Source organism: Erpetoichthys calabaricus, chromosome 8, assembly GCF_900747795.2.
Source record: "Erpetoichthys calabaricus chromosome 8, fErpCal1.3, whole genome shotgun sequence".
Taxonomy (NCBI): Eukaryota; Metazoa; Chordata; class Cladistia; order Polypteriformes; family Polypteridae; genus Erpetoichthys; species Erpetoichthys calabaricus.
The window spans coordinates 147,581,005-147,596,469 of record NC_041401.2 but is presented as its reverse complement, the minus strand read 5'-3'; the positions used below and the strand labels follow the sequence as shown (position 1 = coordinate 147,596,469).

The 15,465-nt window shown below is 37.5% G+C and overlaps 2 protein-coding genes across 8 annotated transcripts in view; both read left to right on the top strand.

Moving 5' to 3' along the window:
- zgc:92380 (uncharacterized protein LOC445086 homolog) overlaps window positions 1-1,879 on the top strand; it is a 1,014,629-nt gene extending 1,012,750 nt beyond the window's left edge. Inside the window, exon 8 of the mRNA XM_051930529.1 lies at window positions 1,865-1,879. The gene's annotated coding sequence lies outside the window, so the exon portion shown is untranslated. The remainder of the gene's footprint in view (window positions 1-1,864) is intronic.
- Window positions 1-15,465, top strand: part of tns1b (tensin 1b) — a 793,111-nt gene that overhangs the window by 575,527 nt on the left and 202,119 nt on the right. The window contains exon 1 of one of the 7 annotated variants that reach the window (XM_051930512.1): window positions 859-1,077. The exons of the other annotated variants lie outside the window; for them this stretch is intronic. Within the exon in view, the coding sequence (XP_051786472.1) occupies window positions 991-1,077 (87 nt within the window). The 5' untranslated portion in view covers window positions 859-990. Of the gene's footprint in view, window positions 1-858; window positions 1,078-15,465 lie in introns of those variants that run through there. 7 annotated transcript variants of the gene reach the window in all.

Sequence of the window (15,465 nt, the reverse complement as noted above, 5' to 3'; positions counted from 1 at the left end):
AAGTACTTCAGAAGAAACTTACAATATATTTGGATATCATCAAAATAAACTTACCTTTTTTGAAAAACAGCCAGGTTTGTCCTTTACGTGACTGATCAAGCATCAATTTTGGCGTTTTCTGTAAATAACGTTTGGGTGGCACTGTGGTACACTGGTTGGTATTGCTGTCTCATTGTTCTAAGACAGTAGGTTCAGTTCACTGTCAAAATCTGTGAGGATGTGATTTTGGTAAATGCTGTAGTTTCCTTTCAAAATCAAAGAAGAAACCTGTTTGAATTGAAAACTAAATTGACTGTGTATAAGTGAGCGTGTCTTATGGTGAAGTATGTTTGTGTGCATTGATGGTTCTTACTTTCCATCTAGCTCTTTGCATCCCTTAAATGGACAATGTGGTCTCATGAAATGGATGGATAGATAAATCTAAACATGCGGATGCAATGTACCTTCTAGTAGCCTTTTCAAGTACAGTACCATGTTTTACTTGGCTTGCCAGATGTTCCCAACAGTTTTCTCTGTGCTTACAGATCTTTATCAAACTAATTACTGTATTCTTTGATGGATTATGCATTCTAAAGCAGCATCCTAGAAGTCTGAAAAACTTAAGACGACCCAAAGTTGTAGCTGTCTGGGAGCCAGAGGGTTAAGTGCTGATGAAATAAGGATGCAGCACATTAGCAGCTCATTTGTAGTTCCGCAGAGTCAGCTGAGCAGAGTCAGACCCCAGCTGGGTCCAGGGTGGGGCAATAAGGAGAACAGAATGCCAGAAAAAAAGCAACATGGGAAAGAAGAAGGAGGAGGAGGGAGACTTTGTGGATAGGGGAGAGAGAGAGAGAGGGAGTGTGTGAGTGAGTGAGAAAGAGAGCCGGAGCAAAGATTGGCGCCAGGCATGTGGCATCCTGTAAACATTTTCAGCTTAAAATAGTGCTTAATTTTTTTGTGGAGTACAAGAGATACTTTAGAGAAACAACAGGGTGACTTGTCCTTTGCAGCATGAATCCCAGCACTACTTTACAGCGAGAAAAAAGGTTTGCTTTTTTCAAAATGCCATGGCGATGGAGTACAGGTTATCTCTTCAAGGTAAGGGTACATGTTGGTTTAGGCAAGATCGGCACTGTGTTTGATGTAAAATAAAATAACTTCGCCGTTGTTTCATTGAATGGAGCTCTTTGTTACAATGTTTGCAACTGATTCTGTAATTTGCTTTTGAAAGCATTTTAATTTTCCCTGTAAACTGTGTACGTTTTGAGTAATTGTTCCATGCTGCTGTTTTTAATAACAAGGAAGTCATTTAGAGTAGTTTAAGATTCTAAAATGGTAGGTTATCAAAGGGAATGCTTGAAGGTTTTATTTTGGTTGGATGCCTCCTGATTTTTTTAGTAACTGTGTGGGTCAAGTATAATGCTGCAAGTCAGAGTCATTGCATCTTTTTTTCTGGGAAAGCGAATGTAATCTAATTATAGTACTTACAAGTAATATATTTTCTTATTAGTAAAATACAATTTATGAAGGAAATAAAAAGTATCCTGGCGACTTTGGAATAGGACATTACATCATATTACAGTGCGCTATCCATATTCCAGTGTCTCAAGAGCTCTACATTTTGTCAGTTCAGTTCAAGTTCTTATCTGTGCCTGAGGTTACTGGAAGTGAGCCCACTACTTACAGCTTGATTTAGTATATTATATGTTTATAATATGGAATTTGAATTAACTGTAGTTCCCATTTAGCACAGAGCTATGTAATCTTGAAATCTGTTATGTCTGAATTGATAAACAGTGCCTCTGCTATGCGATTTAATTGAAATCTTCAGGGCAAAAGGAAGTCTTCATATAGTCCATATTTGGTTCCTTGTACAATGCTATAGTCTGCTTGAGTTAGGCAGTATGGCTTATGGATTGCACTATACAGTACTGTTCATTGCAGAGTATTCTTATTAGGAGGAACAGGTAGAGAACAATTAATGAATAATCATGCCAGCATCAAGTTCTAGCATAAAAGCTTTTATTTTACGAAAACATCACAGTTTAACTAATTTAATATGTATAGGTTTGCCCATATTATCCCATCCGTTGTAGGTGAATTTCATACCGGCCTCCATGTGAGAATACATTCAGTAATGCAATATTCACACTTTTTATTGAAACTCTATTGCAAGTTGTCAAATACATCGAGTGCAAACAAAACATATGCACAACAAATTAAGAAAGAACCATTTATAATAAGCATGATCCTATCATGGCACTGTGTAGTAATGTGCTGTAGAAATTATCTTTCTTGTCTCATGTCATTTTTGAAAAGCTTATGCATTCTTCCTATGTTCATATAGGGCTTGTCATACAGTGCAATCATACATTATTAGGTTGTTCAGCATTGTATAAATGTAATCTAAAGAAGCTGGAGACCCAAGAGGTCTTGCAGGACATATATTGGCAGGCAGATTAGTTATATATGCTGCTATATATACTGTTAGAAGCCACAATGGCACAATGCCTTTCTCTTTTGTTTGTATAATTCATGTTTACAAAAGAACAGCCTGTTCATCTTTCTAGGTATGTAAGCCTGTTCAGGAAAGTACAGGTGTGTATTGTATGAATTGATCAGTGGTGGGGGCTGGAGGTGTCTGATCTCTAGTTTCCCTTTTACTTTTGTGTACTTGGCTTTAAACCTAAGAGGAAAACAGGTAGTTTACTCACCAGTGCCCCATGTGCTCCTTTTATTTTGATTCTGATAAAGTCATTAGCGTAGCAATACTCATGACGGTGTCCTGTAGACTGGTATTCCATTTCAGTACAATCATGTTTTGTACGTATCGCAAGCATGAGAGCTTGCTGTACTACAACCCATTTAGTAGATAACTGGATATCTGACTTAAGAAATAGATGGATGTTTGTAGTGGCCTGATGCCGTGTTTTTATTAAAATAAGCCTTTAGCTGATTTAACACAATTTGACTGTACTCTTTATGTGGTAATTGCAGATGTTATTTAGAATGGCTAAATGGTGGATCAACAACAACTCCAGAAAATCAGTAGCTTAGAAATAACTACTGTAGTTCACTGAAAAAAGTATTGTGTGAATGAGTGATAGAAAAGCATTGCTGAATACAGCTAATGTGTCTCCACAATCTGTGATAGTGGTGGTTACATTGAACACTGCATATGTTGAAATAATAGAAATATTACATTTGACATATTTTACTGGTGGCTCAGTAGTTACCACTGCTGCTTTATGCATCTAGTGTTCTGAGATTAAATCCCATGCTTATGTGCTATATATTCATCTGCATCTTCTCCCTGTGTCAGATTTCCAGTTGGTACTCCAATTTTCCACCTACATCCCAAAGGCATGTAATGGAGATTGTAATTTGGCCATGGTTTGGGTGTGTGCATGAGCAGACCCTGCAATAAACTTTCACCCTGTTAACAGTTGATTTCTGCCTTGTACCTGATGCTGCAAGGAATACATTCTGGCATGCTAGTATCTTGAAATTAATTTAATGGCATTGATGAAGTTATGTTACTTTACTTCTGTAGCAGTTACATTGAGTTTTATTTGGTGAAACCCATTGAAATAAAATATTGATGCACCATACAGCATAAGCACAATAGTATTAATAATTTCTGAACATAAATACAGTACACACATTTCTCAGATTATTGCAGAAGGCTGCTGATTGCCATACCAAATCTTCAGAACACTTTTAATAACTGACCTATAAAAATGGTCATTGTTTTCCTTGTTATTCTGAACATCTAGCTTTATCAGAATGTACAGATTCTGGTTATTTTTCTTACATATAGGTCAGAAACGAAGACATTAGGATTAAAAAACATCTTAAGATAAGCAGGAAAGTGAGAGTTATAAGGTAAAACAAGAACAAAAGTGACACCAAATATGAAATCTTTATACTCACTGATGTTAAGTTTTCTTTAATAAGTCTTAATCCAACAAAAGGATGATTGTAAATGCCAGGCACTGCTGTTTTGAATGGGAAAGATGACTTCCTGCTTTTTTCAAAACCAGTAGTGTGGTAACAATGGGAAAACACATCTTGACAACTGTTTCTAAAAAATAGCAGCATCCAATTGGGTAGCTTGAAGAACAAGAGTATTGCATTAAAATAAAAATCTTTAAACAAAATGAAAAAAATGAAAGCAGGATGATTCAAAGACTTGGAAAAAATAAGTATCCAACAAAAACTTAAGTTCAAAGAACTGTTAGCAATAATGGATAATTGTATCTCTTCCTTGGGAGAGTTCTAAAAATTAGGCAAAGAGGGGAATAGATACAAATGAAAAAAATCTAAATATATGTTGTGTTGCCTTTTTTGTTTTTTTTCTGTGTGATTTATGAGCATCTTTTCAACATTGTTACAATTTAAGGCATGCAATATGTGGAAATGTGCAAGCATTACATTTTTTTAAACAAAGTAAATCAATGTAAAAGAGTTCATTTTGATTTTTCACAATATTACATCAATAAGTAGCTACGCATGAAATGTGCAGTTTGCAAAAATTGCCCTATTAAAATTAAGTTTTTCCGTGACACTCCGAACTAGGACTGTCTTTCCAATTGCAGCTGACAGGAGCACGTGAAGGTTAATTTACATTTATATTTGAGTATTTTTCAGTGCATTTTTCTTCTGTATGAACATTTACAGTAATAAATTTTGTGGAAAAGTATATTGATGAACGTGCAATTTATATTTTGAACAAACCTTTATATACTGTGAGAGAGAGTACACTGGGACTGATGTCCTGGCCAGAGTAGAACTGGGATACTTACCCAGGCACAGATGACAAAAGCATGGAAGGACCAGGGAAGGTAATGTTTTCAGGACATTTCCTTACCAAACACAATAGGCAGCATCCTCACTGGTTTAGTATTCCCACTCGAAGCTTGCAAGGCTTGCCGGGTCTTGTATTCCTGGGGTGCTGCCCTGCTGTCTTCATTGGGGCCACCAGGTGAAGCTGAAGGAATGCACAATTCCTACTTTCTGGAACTGCCGATTGGCCTGGAAGTGTTTCCATTGGGTTATGCCTTGGCAGCGAAATACTCCTGGGCCCCAGATAAAAGGACCCATTTGACTTCAGCCAGGTGAGCCAAAGTCGAGAGGAAGAAAACAAAGCTTACCTGAAGGAGTGGAGGAGTGAAGAATAGAGATGGATTGATTGAGTATAACTTGTGATGTGGGAAACACTTATCTGAGAAAGATTCCCATAATAAAACCCTTTGTTATACACCAGAACTTGTGTCTGTGTGGTTGTGTTGGGTGTTTGGAGAGCTGCAGTACCCCCTGGTGACCACAATACAAACAATATTTTAGTTACAGTTAGGTCCATAAATATATGGACAGAGACAACTTTTTTTCTAATTTTGGTTCTGTACATTACCACAATGAATTTTAAATGAAACAACTCAGATGTAGTTGAAGTGCAGACTTTCAGCTTTAATTCAGTGTGGTGAACAAAACGATTGCATAAAAGTGTGAGGCAACTAAAGCATTTTTTTTAACACAATCCCTTCATTTCAGGGGCTCAAAAGTAATTGGACAATTGACTCAAAGGCTATTTCATGGGCAGGTGTGGGCAAGTCCGTCTTTGTCATTATCAATTAAGCAGATAAAAGGTCTGGAGTTGATTTGAGGTGTTGTGCTTGCATGTGGAAGATTTTGCTGTGACCAGACAACATGCGGTCAAAGGAGCTCTCCATGCAGGTGAAAGAAGCCATCCTTAAGATGCGAAAACAGAAAAAACCCATCCGAGAAATTGCTACAATATTACGAGTGGCAAAATCTACAGTTTGGTACATCCTGAGAAAGAAAGCAAGCACTGGTGAACTCGGCAACGCAAAAAGACCTGGACGTCCACGGAAGACAACAGTGGTGGATGATCTCAGAATCATTTCCATGGTGAAGAGAAACCCCTTCACAACAGCCAACCAAGTGAACAACACTCTCCAGGGGGTAGGTGTATCGATATCCAAGTCTACCATAAAGAGAAGACTGCATGAAAGTAAATACAGAGGGTGCACTGCAAGGTGCAAGCCACTCATAAGCCTCAAGAATAGAAAGGCTAGATTGGACTTTGCTAAAGAACATCTAAAAAAGCCAGCACAGTTCTGGAAAAACATTCTTTGGACAGATGACACCAAGATCAACCTCTACCAGAATGATGGCAAGAAAAGAGTATGGAGAAAGCGTGGAACAGCTCATTATCCAAAGCATAACACATCATCTGTAAAACGCGGTAGAGGCAATGTGATGGCTTTGGCGTGCATGGCTGCCAGTGGCACTGGGACAATAGTGTTTATTGATGATGTGACACAGGACAGAAGCAGCCGAATGAATTCTGAGTTCAGAGACATACTGTCTGCTCAAATCCAGCTAAATGCAGTCAAATTGATTTGGCGGCGTTTCATGATACAGATGGACAATGACCCAAAACATACAGCCAAAGCAACCCAGGAGTTTATTAAAGCAAAAAAGTGTAAAATTCTTGAATGGCCAAGTCAGTCACCTGATCTTAACCCAATTGAGCATGCATTTCACTTGTTGAAGACTAAACTTCAGACAGAAAGGCCCATAAACAAACAGCAACTGAAAGCCGCTGCAGTAAAGGCCTGGCAGAGCATTAAAAAGGAGGAAACCCAGCATCTGGTGATGTCCATCAGTTCAAGACTTCAGGCTGTCATTGCCAGTAAAGGGTTTTCAACCAAGTATTAGAAATGAACATTTTATTTCCAGTTATTTAATTTGTCCAATTACTTTTGAGCCCTTTAAAATTAAAGGATTGTGTTAAAAAAATGCTTTAGTTGCCTCACATTTTTATGCAATCGTTTTGTTCACCCCACTGAAATAAAGCTGAAAGTCTGCACTTCAACTGCATCTGAGTTGTTTCATTTAAAATTCATTGTGGTAATGTACAGAACCAAAATTAGAAAAAAGTTGTCTCTGTCCAAATATTTATGGACCTAACTGTATGAAGCACTCACATATCTCAATGATATGTTGACAGGACTACTACAAACATGAGGACTCATCTTCCAGGCATTGACCCAGAACTAAATTTACACTATATACTGACATGTGTATAATGTACCATAAATGCATGTTCCCTGTTTTACATCTGAAATTGCACGCATATGACTTCAAGTTTACAGTCATTATGCAAAAATGGAGCAAGGCCAAATGATTAATAATCAAAGAATCAGAAAACGGACCAGGAGATGAAATGTAAATGTGAAAGAAGACAGTCAAAAACCAGGATTTCAAAAAATCTGCCATCCAAACCAAAATGCTAAATCTAAATCATTATCAAAAGGAGATTTACTAGCATTTCAAAAGCCACACAGCACACCAAACTAACACATGCATGTTGTTTGCTATTCTCCGTAAACGTGGATGCAGGCAGACATGCAGTCCCAGAATATAAGATGCCACATTGATGACATCATGCCACACAATTCCTGGTAAAACCCCTGGCAACCGCTCATTGCATCTAAGCAGTGCATGTCCAGAATGACAATAGAAACTCTAAAACAAATATGACGCAGTTGTAAATATTAACATAAATGTTAAACAAAATATATTTTTAAACTAATTTTAAACCAACTACAATCCCAAAATGTTCCAGGATGCAAAAGAAATTCTTAATTGCAGAAAATGTGTACAAAAGTCAATGCTGACTGTCATCATCAAATTTGGAATATATTGCACACCTAAAAAGCAATACAGTACTTAATATGAACAATAACAATCTCAGTATTACCATATTTGGGCTATGCTATTGGGATAATATAATGCAATTGTCATTGAAAATTCCCAGCCCTATAAGAAGTGGTGATACCAAGGATCTTGAATTTCTCCTCTGTCTAGAGACTTTTTTTCTTTCTTTTACATTCAATTCAAAGATGTTGAGGCTTCACCACTTTGCCTATATTGTTACAAGACCTCATTCCTGTACATAGACAGTTGAAAATTTGGGATAAGACCCGTAACAGTACTTTCATCAGTAAACTCGACCATTCCGTACAGAATTTGCATGTGAAATGCAAACAGGCATGTACAGAAAATTAAAGAGTGGTGATAAGACACAAAGCTGTGATTTACTTACACATTTTGTTGCCTCTAACCATCACCTTCCTGTCAGAAATACAATCAAATAGCCAGTAACACGGGCACTGATTTATACACAGTGTATGTGTTTGTCAAGATGGTTGAGAGGCACAATTGCATATGAATGAAGACCCATAAAGATGATCTAAAAGTAGAGAAAACATTTTTGGTAATTCTAGATATTGAAAAATGAATCCCCAGGGACACTGTCCCTTCCACTGATCTATTTGCCATGTAGGCAGACTGTCATGAATCCAAGTGCATGTTTACAGAAAGTTTGCTTTGAGTCATTAAAATACACTCATTATTTAGATGTCTGGGAATAGATCTGTGATCATTGAGGCAATAAGTTAATGAATAGGGTATGTACTTTAAAACTGTTTTAGTAGCTATTTTGAACCCACATAGAGTTTTTGCCTACTTAAGTGTCAGATTAAACAAATCTGTAGAAAGAGAAACAAGCTGAAACGTACAGGACACAAGTATCAATGTAGAAACAACTCTAGGTGCATTCCTGCTGTTCTGCATCCCTAGATGCCACCCTGCATTATGTTTCTGAGTTGGTACCCAACTGGTTATTTCTATTCAGTCCATTGTTTCATCTTGTTATGTACATCAGGCATAACAGAATTTATTTCCTTTTTATGGAAGTGAGGGCTTGTCAGATGGAGCAGGTTTTACTTTGTAGTTAACAATTAACTGAAGGCCTTGCTGCATACTATAACTGTACTATCACTGGTATTTTAATATCTTTTCTGGAATTGGAATTTGACAGGGGACATTTCCACCAGTGCAGCTTCGCTTTATTTCCTAGAGCATTTGTATGCACTTTCCCCATCTTGTGCCCCCTTTCTCTGCAGTTCACCTGGGTATCAACTAAATATATTGCACAAATGATCAGAATCTGAAACAATGGTTTAATGAAATTTGATGCATACCAGTCATTTTAAGTGGTGTTAGAATTTATTTAGAAAGTTTGGCATGGAAAAGGGAATAATTGCTTCTGTCTGGATTGCCAAACTGTGAACTTTCCCACTGTATATAAAAATTGCACCACTACACACACCCTTGTCTGTCTTCTTGCAAAATCACTGTGTAAGATACAATAGTAATGCAGTGGGCACTTTGGCTGGCTTTTTGGAAACCTCACAGAATTAATTAGAGGCCTGCAAAATGCTTTGCATTTACTGCCCTTAAAACTATCCATTTTGGGATATTTCTAAACATGGAATCTTAAACTGAATGGGGCCCTCGTTCACCTGTGGACTTCAAGCTTGTGCAATTTTCTGATGTCTTCACTGAACAAGTTTAAAGTGTGTGAATAAGTTTTTATAATAAATACTAGAATCAAAGTTAAACAAATTAAAAATAACTATGAAATTGATGCTTTTGATTGATTGTTTCAGTAAAGAAATAAATAAAAACAACATAGCTCTTTTGCAGCTCCAAAGAGCAAATATTTTCAAGTTGATGTCAGATATTTTAGATTATATTAAAGATACGGTTTGTGTGCACAGGGTGTGGTGTTTACTTTACTGGGAGAGTGCTTTCCAACTGCTTATGTTTTGCTTAAAAAAAAAAAAACCCAGAGTTTAGTGCCATCCTTTGATACTCCTCCTTGGTTGTTGGTGTTTCTGAAAGTTATCATTAAATGTTTTGTACAAAGTGCAAAACAAAGTGCTCCATCTTAAAATGCTTATTCTTTTTGCACATTACAACTTTCAAGCCTCTTAACATACTTGGCTTCCTTTTATTAGTATTGATTTTATCTTCTCTAATATTTGATTGTAAAATTAATTACATATTTCATAATGTAAGGTTTGGGTATTCCTTTCTCAGATATCAATACTGAATTCTTTTTCTTTTTTTTCCAGTATAGTAATTTAATTTTGAGACCCTCTACATTGAAATATAGTAATAATAATAATAATAATATGTCTATTAAGAGGCAGTTCACCAGTATTACGGCCATCTGAGTTTACAGTAACATTATTGTAACTTGTGGGTGGTTTATTATTTTGGAAGACTAACGTTTTTCCTGAAAATAAAAGTTTTTTTTTGAATAACAATTATTTGCAACCATGAGAATATATGATCATTATTACATCCCTCAGCAATTCTGCCAGGAAGAACATCCATCCATCCACCCACTCATTCATTTATGTTTTTTTTTTAACTCTCCTTTTAGTAATAATATTAGAATAGAGAAATGTTATTAATTCCCAGTATGGTTGTACTCAAATCATGTTTTTTTAAGGCATTTAATGTAAGGTCAAGTACCATGTTGTATCGATCCATTTATTTTGACAAAGAAAGTTCACCAATTATTACTGCATTTGCATTTATTTTCCGGTTTGTCATGATTATGAAAACTTTGATTTAGCTACCATTCATTGCTGTGCTCTTCACTTTCAGTATAATTGCCCCATCCACTACTCTACCACATTGCACTTTTTCCATTCAACTTGTCAGATCAGTATTGGCTATGAACATGGTGTGTGAAAAACATTGTGATGCCATTTTACAAGAGTGTGTAGTCATTTTTCGTTTTTTTACCTAACAGAAATAACTGTAGCGCGAAGTTTTCAGATTTCTTTTTTTCTTCTTCATTTGAATGATTTTAAATGTGACATTTTTTCTTTGATTAATTCATAGTTGTCTGCTGAAGACAGACCGCTATTCACATGTGGGAAATAATGTTTAGCAATGTCCATAACGGCAGCAGGAGAGGATCCATCCATCCATTGTCCAACTCGCTGAATCCAAACACAGGGTCACAGGGGTCTGCTGGAGCCAATCCCAGCCAACACAGGGCACAAGGCAGGAACCAATCCCAGGCAGGGTGCCAACCCACCACAGGACACACACAAACACACAGGAGAGGATTTGTTGAGGTAAAAAGGATAAGAAAATGCAGTAAAGAGCAAGCCGGAAGAGAAAAATAAAATAATTTAACACTAGAAGTACAACGGCTGATGCCAATTGCCATTGTGTTCTTGAATCTGCAATTATTTCATGAGTGTACATGTCTCACTGTCCTCCTTTGACTTTTTCTGACTTATTGCACTTCACATTGCCATGTTGTTTCATCTCTGAGATTCTACTCAGAAAATGTTACTGATTTTTTTTTTTTCTTTTATACACACAAAAGACCATCTGCTACCACCATAAGCAAAACAATTGAACACTGGAGCTTGCACTCAGTTTCAGGACTGCTGCTGTGGAGAGCTGTACTATAAAAGGATGGTGCTGCACAAGACAAGCATCTTAGACGGTTATCACTCAATATATCACATACTAGTCATTTAGCCCGTTACAATAATGGGCGCTAGAACAGTAGTGCATAAACATTAGTAGGAACAGTCTATATTAAATGGCAAGGGACTTTGACCTCATTCTTTTTGTTGGTCGTATTTTTCTTTCTTTCAGTCTTTCTTTTGTTGATGTTTACTTGCTGAGCTGACCGTTCTTCGTGGGCTGCCGCCGTGTATTGTGTGTCTTTAATTTTCTGTGACAGTAATACTGTCTTGTACGGCTCTATTCAATAAGGGCGCGCACAAAAAGGCGAGTTTCAAAAGGGCGACCTCAATTGAGCACAGCGAATAAAGGCGTTCGTAGATAATTTAGTTCAAATGGCTCTGGAATATGTGAAGAGCAACAAAGGTGCAGATCTTTATTTACACGCGCCTTTATTCGCTGCGCTCAATTGAGGTCGCCCTTTTGAGGCTCGCCTTTTTGTGCGCGCCCTTATTGAAGGATACCGTCTTCTACGTCTGCTGGCTTGTACGTCCGTAATATACCTTTAATTTTCTCTGGCTGTAATACAGGCGTGCGCGTCGGTAATATGCCTTTAATCTCCTCTGACAGTAATACTGGCTTGTATGTGGCTGTAATATGCGTCACTGTATTGTGTACTTTTAATTTCCTCTCGCAGTAATACTGGTTTGTATTTCCGTAAAACGCCTCTAACTTTCTCTGACAGTAATATCGCGCATCGCACCATGCCCCGCGCATGCGCACTTCACCAGAAGACACCCACACACAGACACCTGGGCGCACATAGGGATTTTATATATATAGATAAGGGTTTTTATTACAGTGAGATAGGAGACTTGTGTGTGGCTACAGGTGATCGAGCATTTCTGTGACTTCTGTCTGTGAAAATGTGTTTTCTCTGTGAGTAAGCTGGCCCTAGAAAGCAATAATGCAGCCCAATACTTAATATAATTTGATCTCAGGGAGGCACAATGGCTCAGTGGTTAGCACTACTGTCATGCAACTCAGGTAGCATTTTTGGCCACAATTATCTGTCCATCATAGTTGGCTCTCTAGCCAGTAGGGACACTTAAAAGACCATTGCAAGATTTAATCCACGCAAAATTAGTGCAGTTTCTCCCGTTGACTTCAATACATCTTGCAGAGTTCACTAAAATTACAAAACATTTGTTTTTCCCAAACTCAAAGCAAAGCAGGGTTCACTCATCACTAATGATTACATTGTTATTGTTAAAGCACTATATTGAAGGCTGTTCACAGCTGCAGCATTTACTGTAAAAATTACTTTTGTCTTTGCTGATATATGTAAAGGTATTTAAAAGATGACTGACAATACTGGAAGTAATTATGTTGATTGCCTTAATGACCTGCGAGGACAGTGTCTGAGTATGAGTGTTTGCAAGTCTATTGTGGTATATGTCCTGGGGAAAAATGTTTAAGTGTTTGCTTCAATTGGGATGTAGTGGCTATAACAGCCATAGTTTGTGGTGTTTTTTCATTAATGTGTGAATGTCAGTCCTGGAAGACTGCCACTCTTGGGTTTAAAAAAAATTAATAAATAATTACCACAGTATGAATTTGATCATCCAGAATTTCTTTGTGATTTTTTTTTTGATCTCCTAATCACATTAACGGATGTAAAACATACCAGGAAATATATCCAACAGCATAACAGAGCTACCTTTGAGCAGCACTTTTATTTGTTGTGTCCATTGCTTTATTCTGTGGGCACAGGGTGTACAGAGACTGGAACAGAGTGTACAGCAATTGGTTTAAATGACTAATGATAAACAGGGAGCATATTTGTATTGACATCTAAGTTGTTGTAGCTTGTTTTATGCTGTGCTTTAATCAGAGTGGATCTTTAAAAACATTCTGTATTTTATGCAGATGGAAACTAAAATGTTTTCATGTTTGCATGACATATTTTATAGGTTAAATTAGTGCATATAATAATGACCTATTTGGAGTTGCTGTTATTTTTAAACCTGTACAAAATTAATTGAACTGAAAATTTTATGATTATTGTGCAGCTTATTTTAATTAATCATGGATTCACTGTCTTTGGGTACAATGTTTTATGGTGGCTTTACTGCAGCTAATACAGTATAATGAGAATCTTCAGGTCATGAGTTTGTACTTTGCTGACATTTTCATTTATTCGCTTGCACTATGCGTGATTCACATTTTCAAATACTGCTAGTGCCCCCAGATGTTATGTCTGTTTCTTATATATCTGGGATGTTACTTTCAGCAGAGAGTTTACAAAAATCACTATTTGGTAAGACCAGAGCATAAAAATATGTGAAAAAAAAATTGTCTGTGCCAAATCATAAAATCTGACACCTTTAGATATTAAAGACTCTCATAAGGAATATTGGTGGCTTGGATGACTAAAGAGTGCGGATCCTCAGTGTGAATGTTGCACACTGTGTAGGCATTTATAGTACTGTACTTTAGACTTTTATTTTCCCTTGGGTCCCTTTTAAACACAGGCAAAGGGCCTTTTTTAACAGCTTTGTGTTGTGTATTCAAGAACTTTAAATTTTCAAGATGTATAAAAATGCCTCAAGGATTTGGCTTGTGTTTTCCAGAGGTTTCTCCTATGTTTAACTTTATTTTCTCTGCAAGTAAAACAAAGTAAAGTTGAATCTGTCTGATTAAGCACACTGCTGATTTGGGAACAGGGGAGTGCTGTAATCAATAATTTTAAATCCTTGTATAGTTTTGTTATATTTATATAAAATGAAATTACAATAAAAGAGACACAGTTCAATGAAAGTATAGTACCGGTAAATATGATTCACATTAAAAATTATCCATCCATCCATTATCCAACCCGCTATATCCTAACTACAGTGTTACGGGGTCTGCTGGAGCCAATCCCAGCCAACACATGGCACAAGGCAGGAAACAAACCCCGGGCAGGGATACATTATATAATTTATTTTTTCATTAATTCATTATGGTGGGCAGATATGTTGTATGTTGCACATGTAAGTTAAAAAATATTGCATGGACAATTTGAGTATCTTTTTAAACAGTGCATTATATTCAACTAGGGGCGGCACGGTGGCGCAGTGGGTAGCGCTGCTGCCTCGCAGTTGGGAGATCTGGGGACCTGGGTTCGCTTCCCGGGTCCTCCCTGCGTGGAGTTTGCATGTTCTCCCCGTGTCTGCGTGGGTTTCCTCCGGGTACTCCGGTTTCCTCCCACAGTCCAAAGACATGCAGGTTAGGTGGATTGGCGATTCTAAATTGGCCCTAGTGTGTGCTTGGTGTGTGGGTGTGTTTGTGTGTGTCCTGCGGTGGGTTGGCACCCTGCCCAGGATTGTTTCCTGCCTTGTGCCCTGTGTTGGCTGGGATTGGCTCCAGCAGACCCCCGTGACCCTGTATTCGGATTCAGCGGGTTGGAAAATGGATGGATGGATGGATTCAACTAGATTAATAAAAAAAAAAAAAACCTAATTTGAACTTGCTTTCAAATTGCTACAAGTTACAACTCTGTATTAGAATTAGAGTCTAAAAGCAGAATTGCCTGTCCTATCACACTGTGGGTGTAGAAAAATGACAGTAATGTTTCTTCACCCCCCCACCCAAATTCCTCCCATTCAATAATTCTGGGTGCAAAAAGAATTATCTTTATCTTAACATCAGCACCAAAGAGCCTCTATGTCTGGGCACTATTCAAGGAGTGGATGTAAAGGCAGTCCACTCCAAATACTTGGGGTCCAAGTTAATGACAGGTTGGACTGGTCTTGGAACATTGAGGAACTACTGTATATAATAAAGGGCAGAAGAGGCTCTTTTTTCTTAGAAGATAGAAGACTGTGTTCTTTAAATGTGGGAAGTGACATTATTCACATCTTCTACAACTCTGTGATAGGCAGTGCGATTTTCTATGCTGTGGTGTGCTGGTCCGGTAATATCACTTCAGGAGAAGTCCACCAAAGTAACAAGCTAATTAAAAGGACAGTATCAGTTATAGGACACACTCAGGACCTCCTGGGCTATTTAAAGAGCCTCTGTATAAAGCCAAATTTCCCCCTGTGGACAAATAAAGTTCTGTCCGTCTAC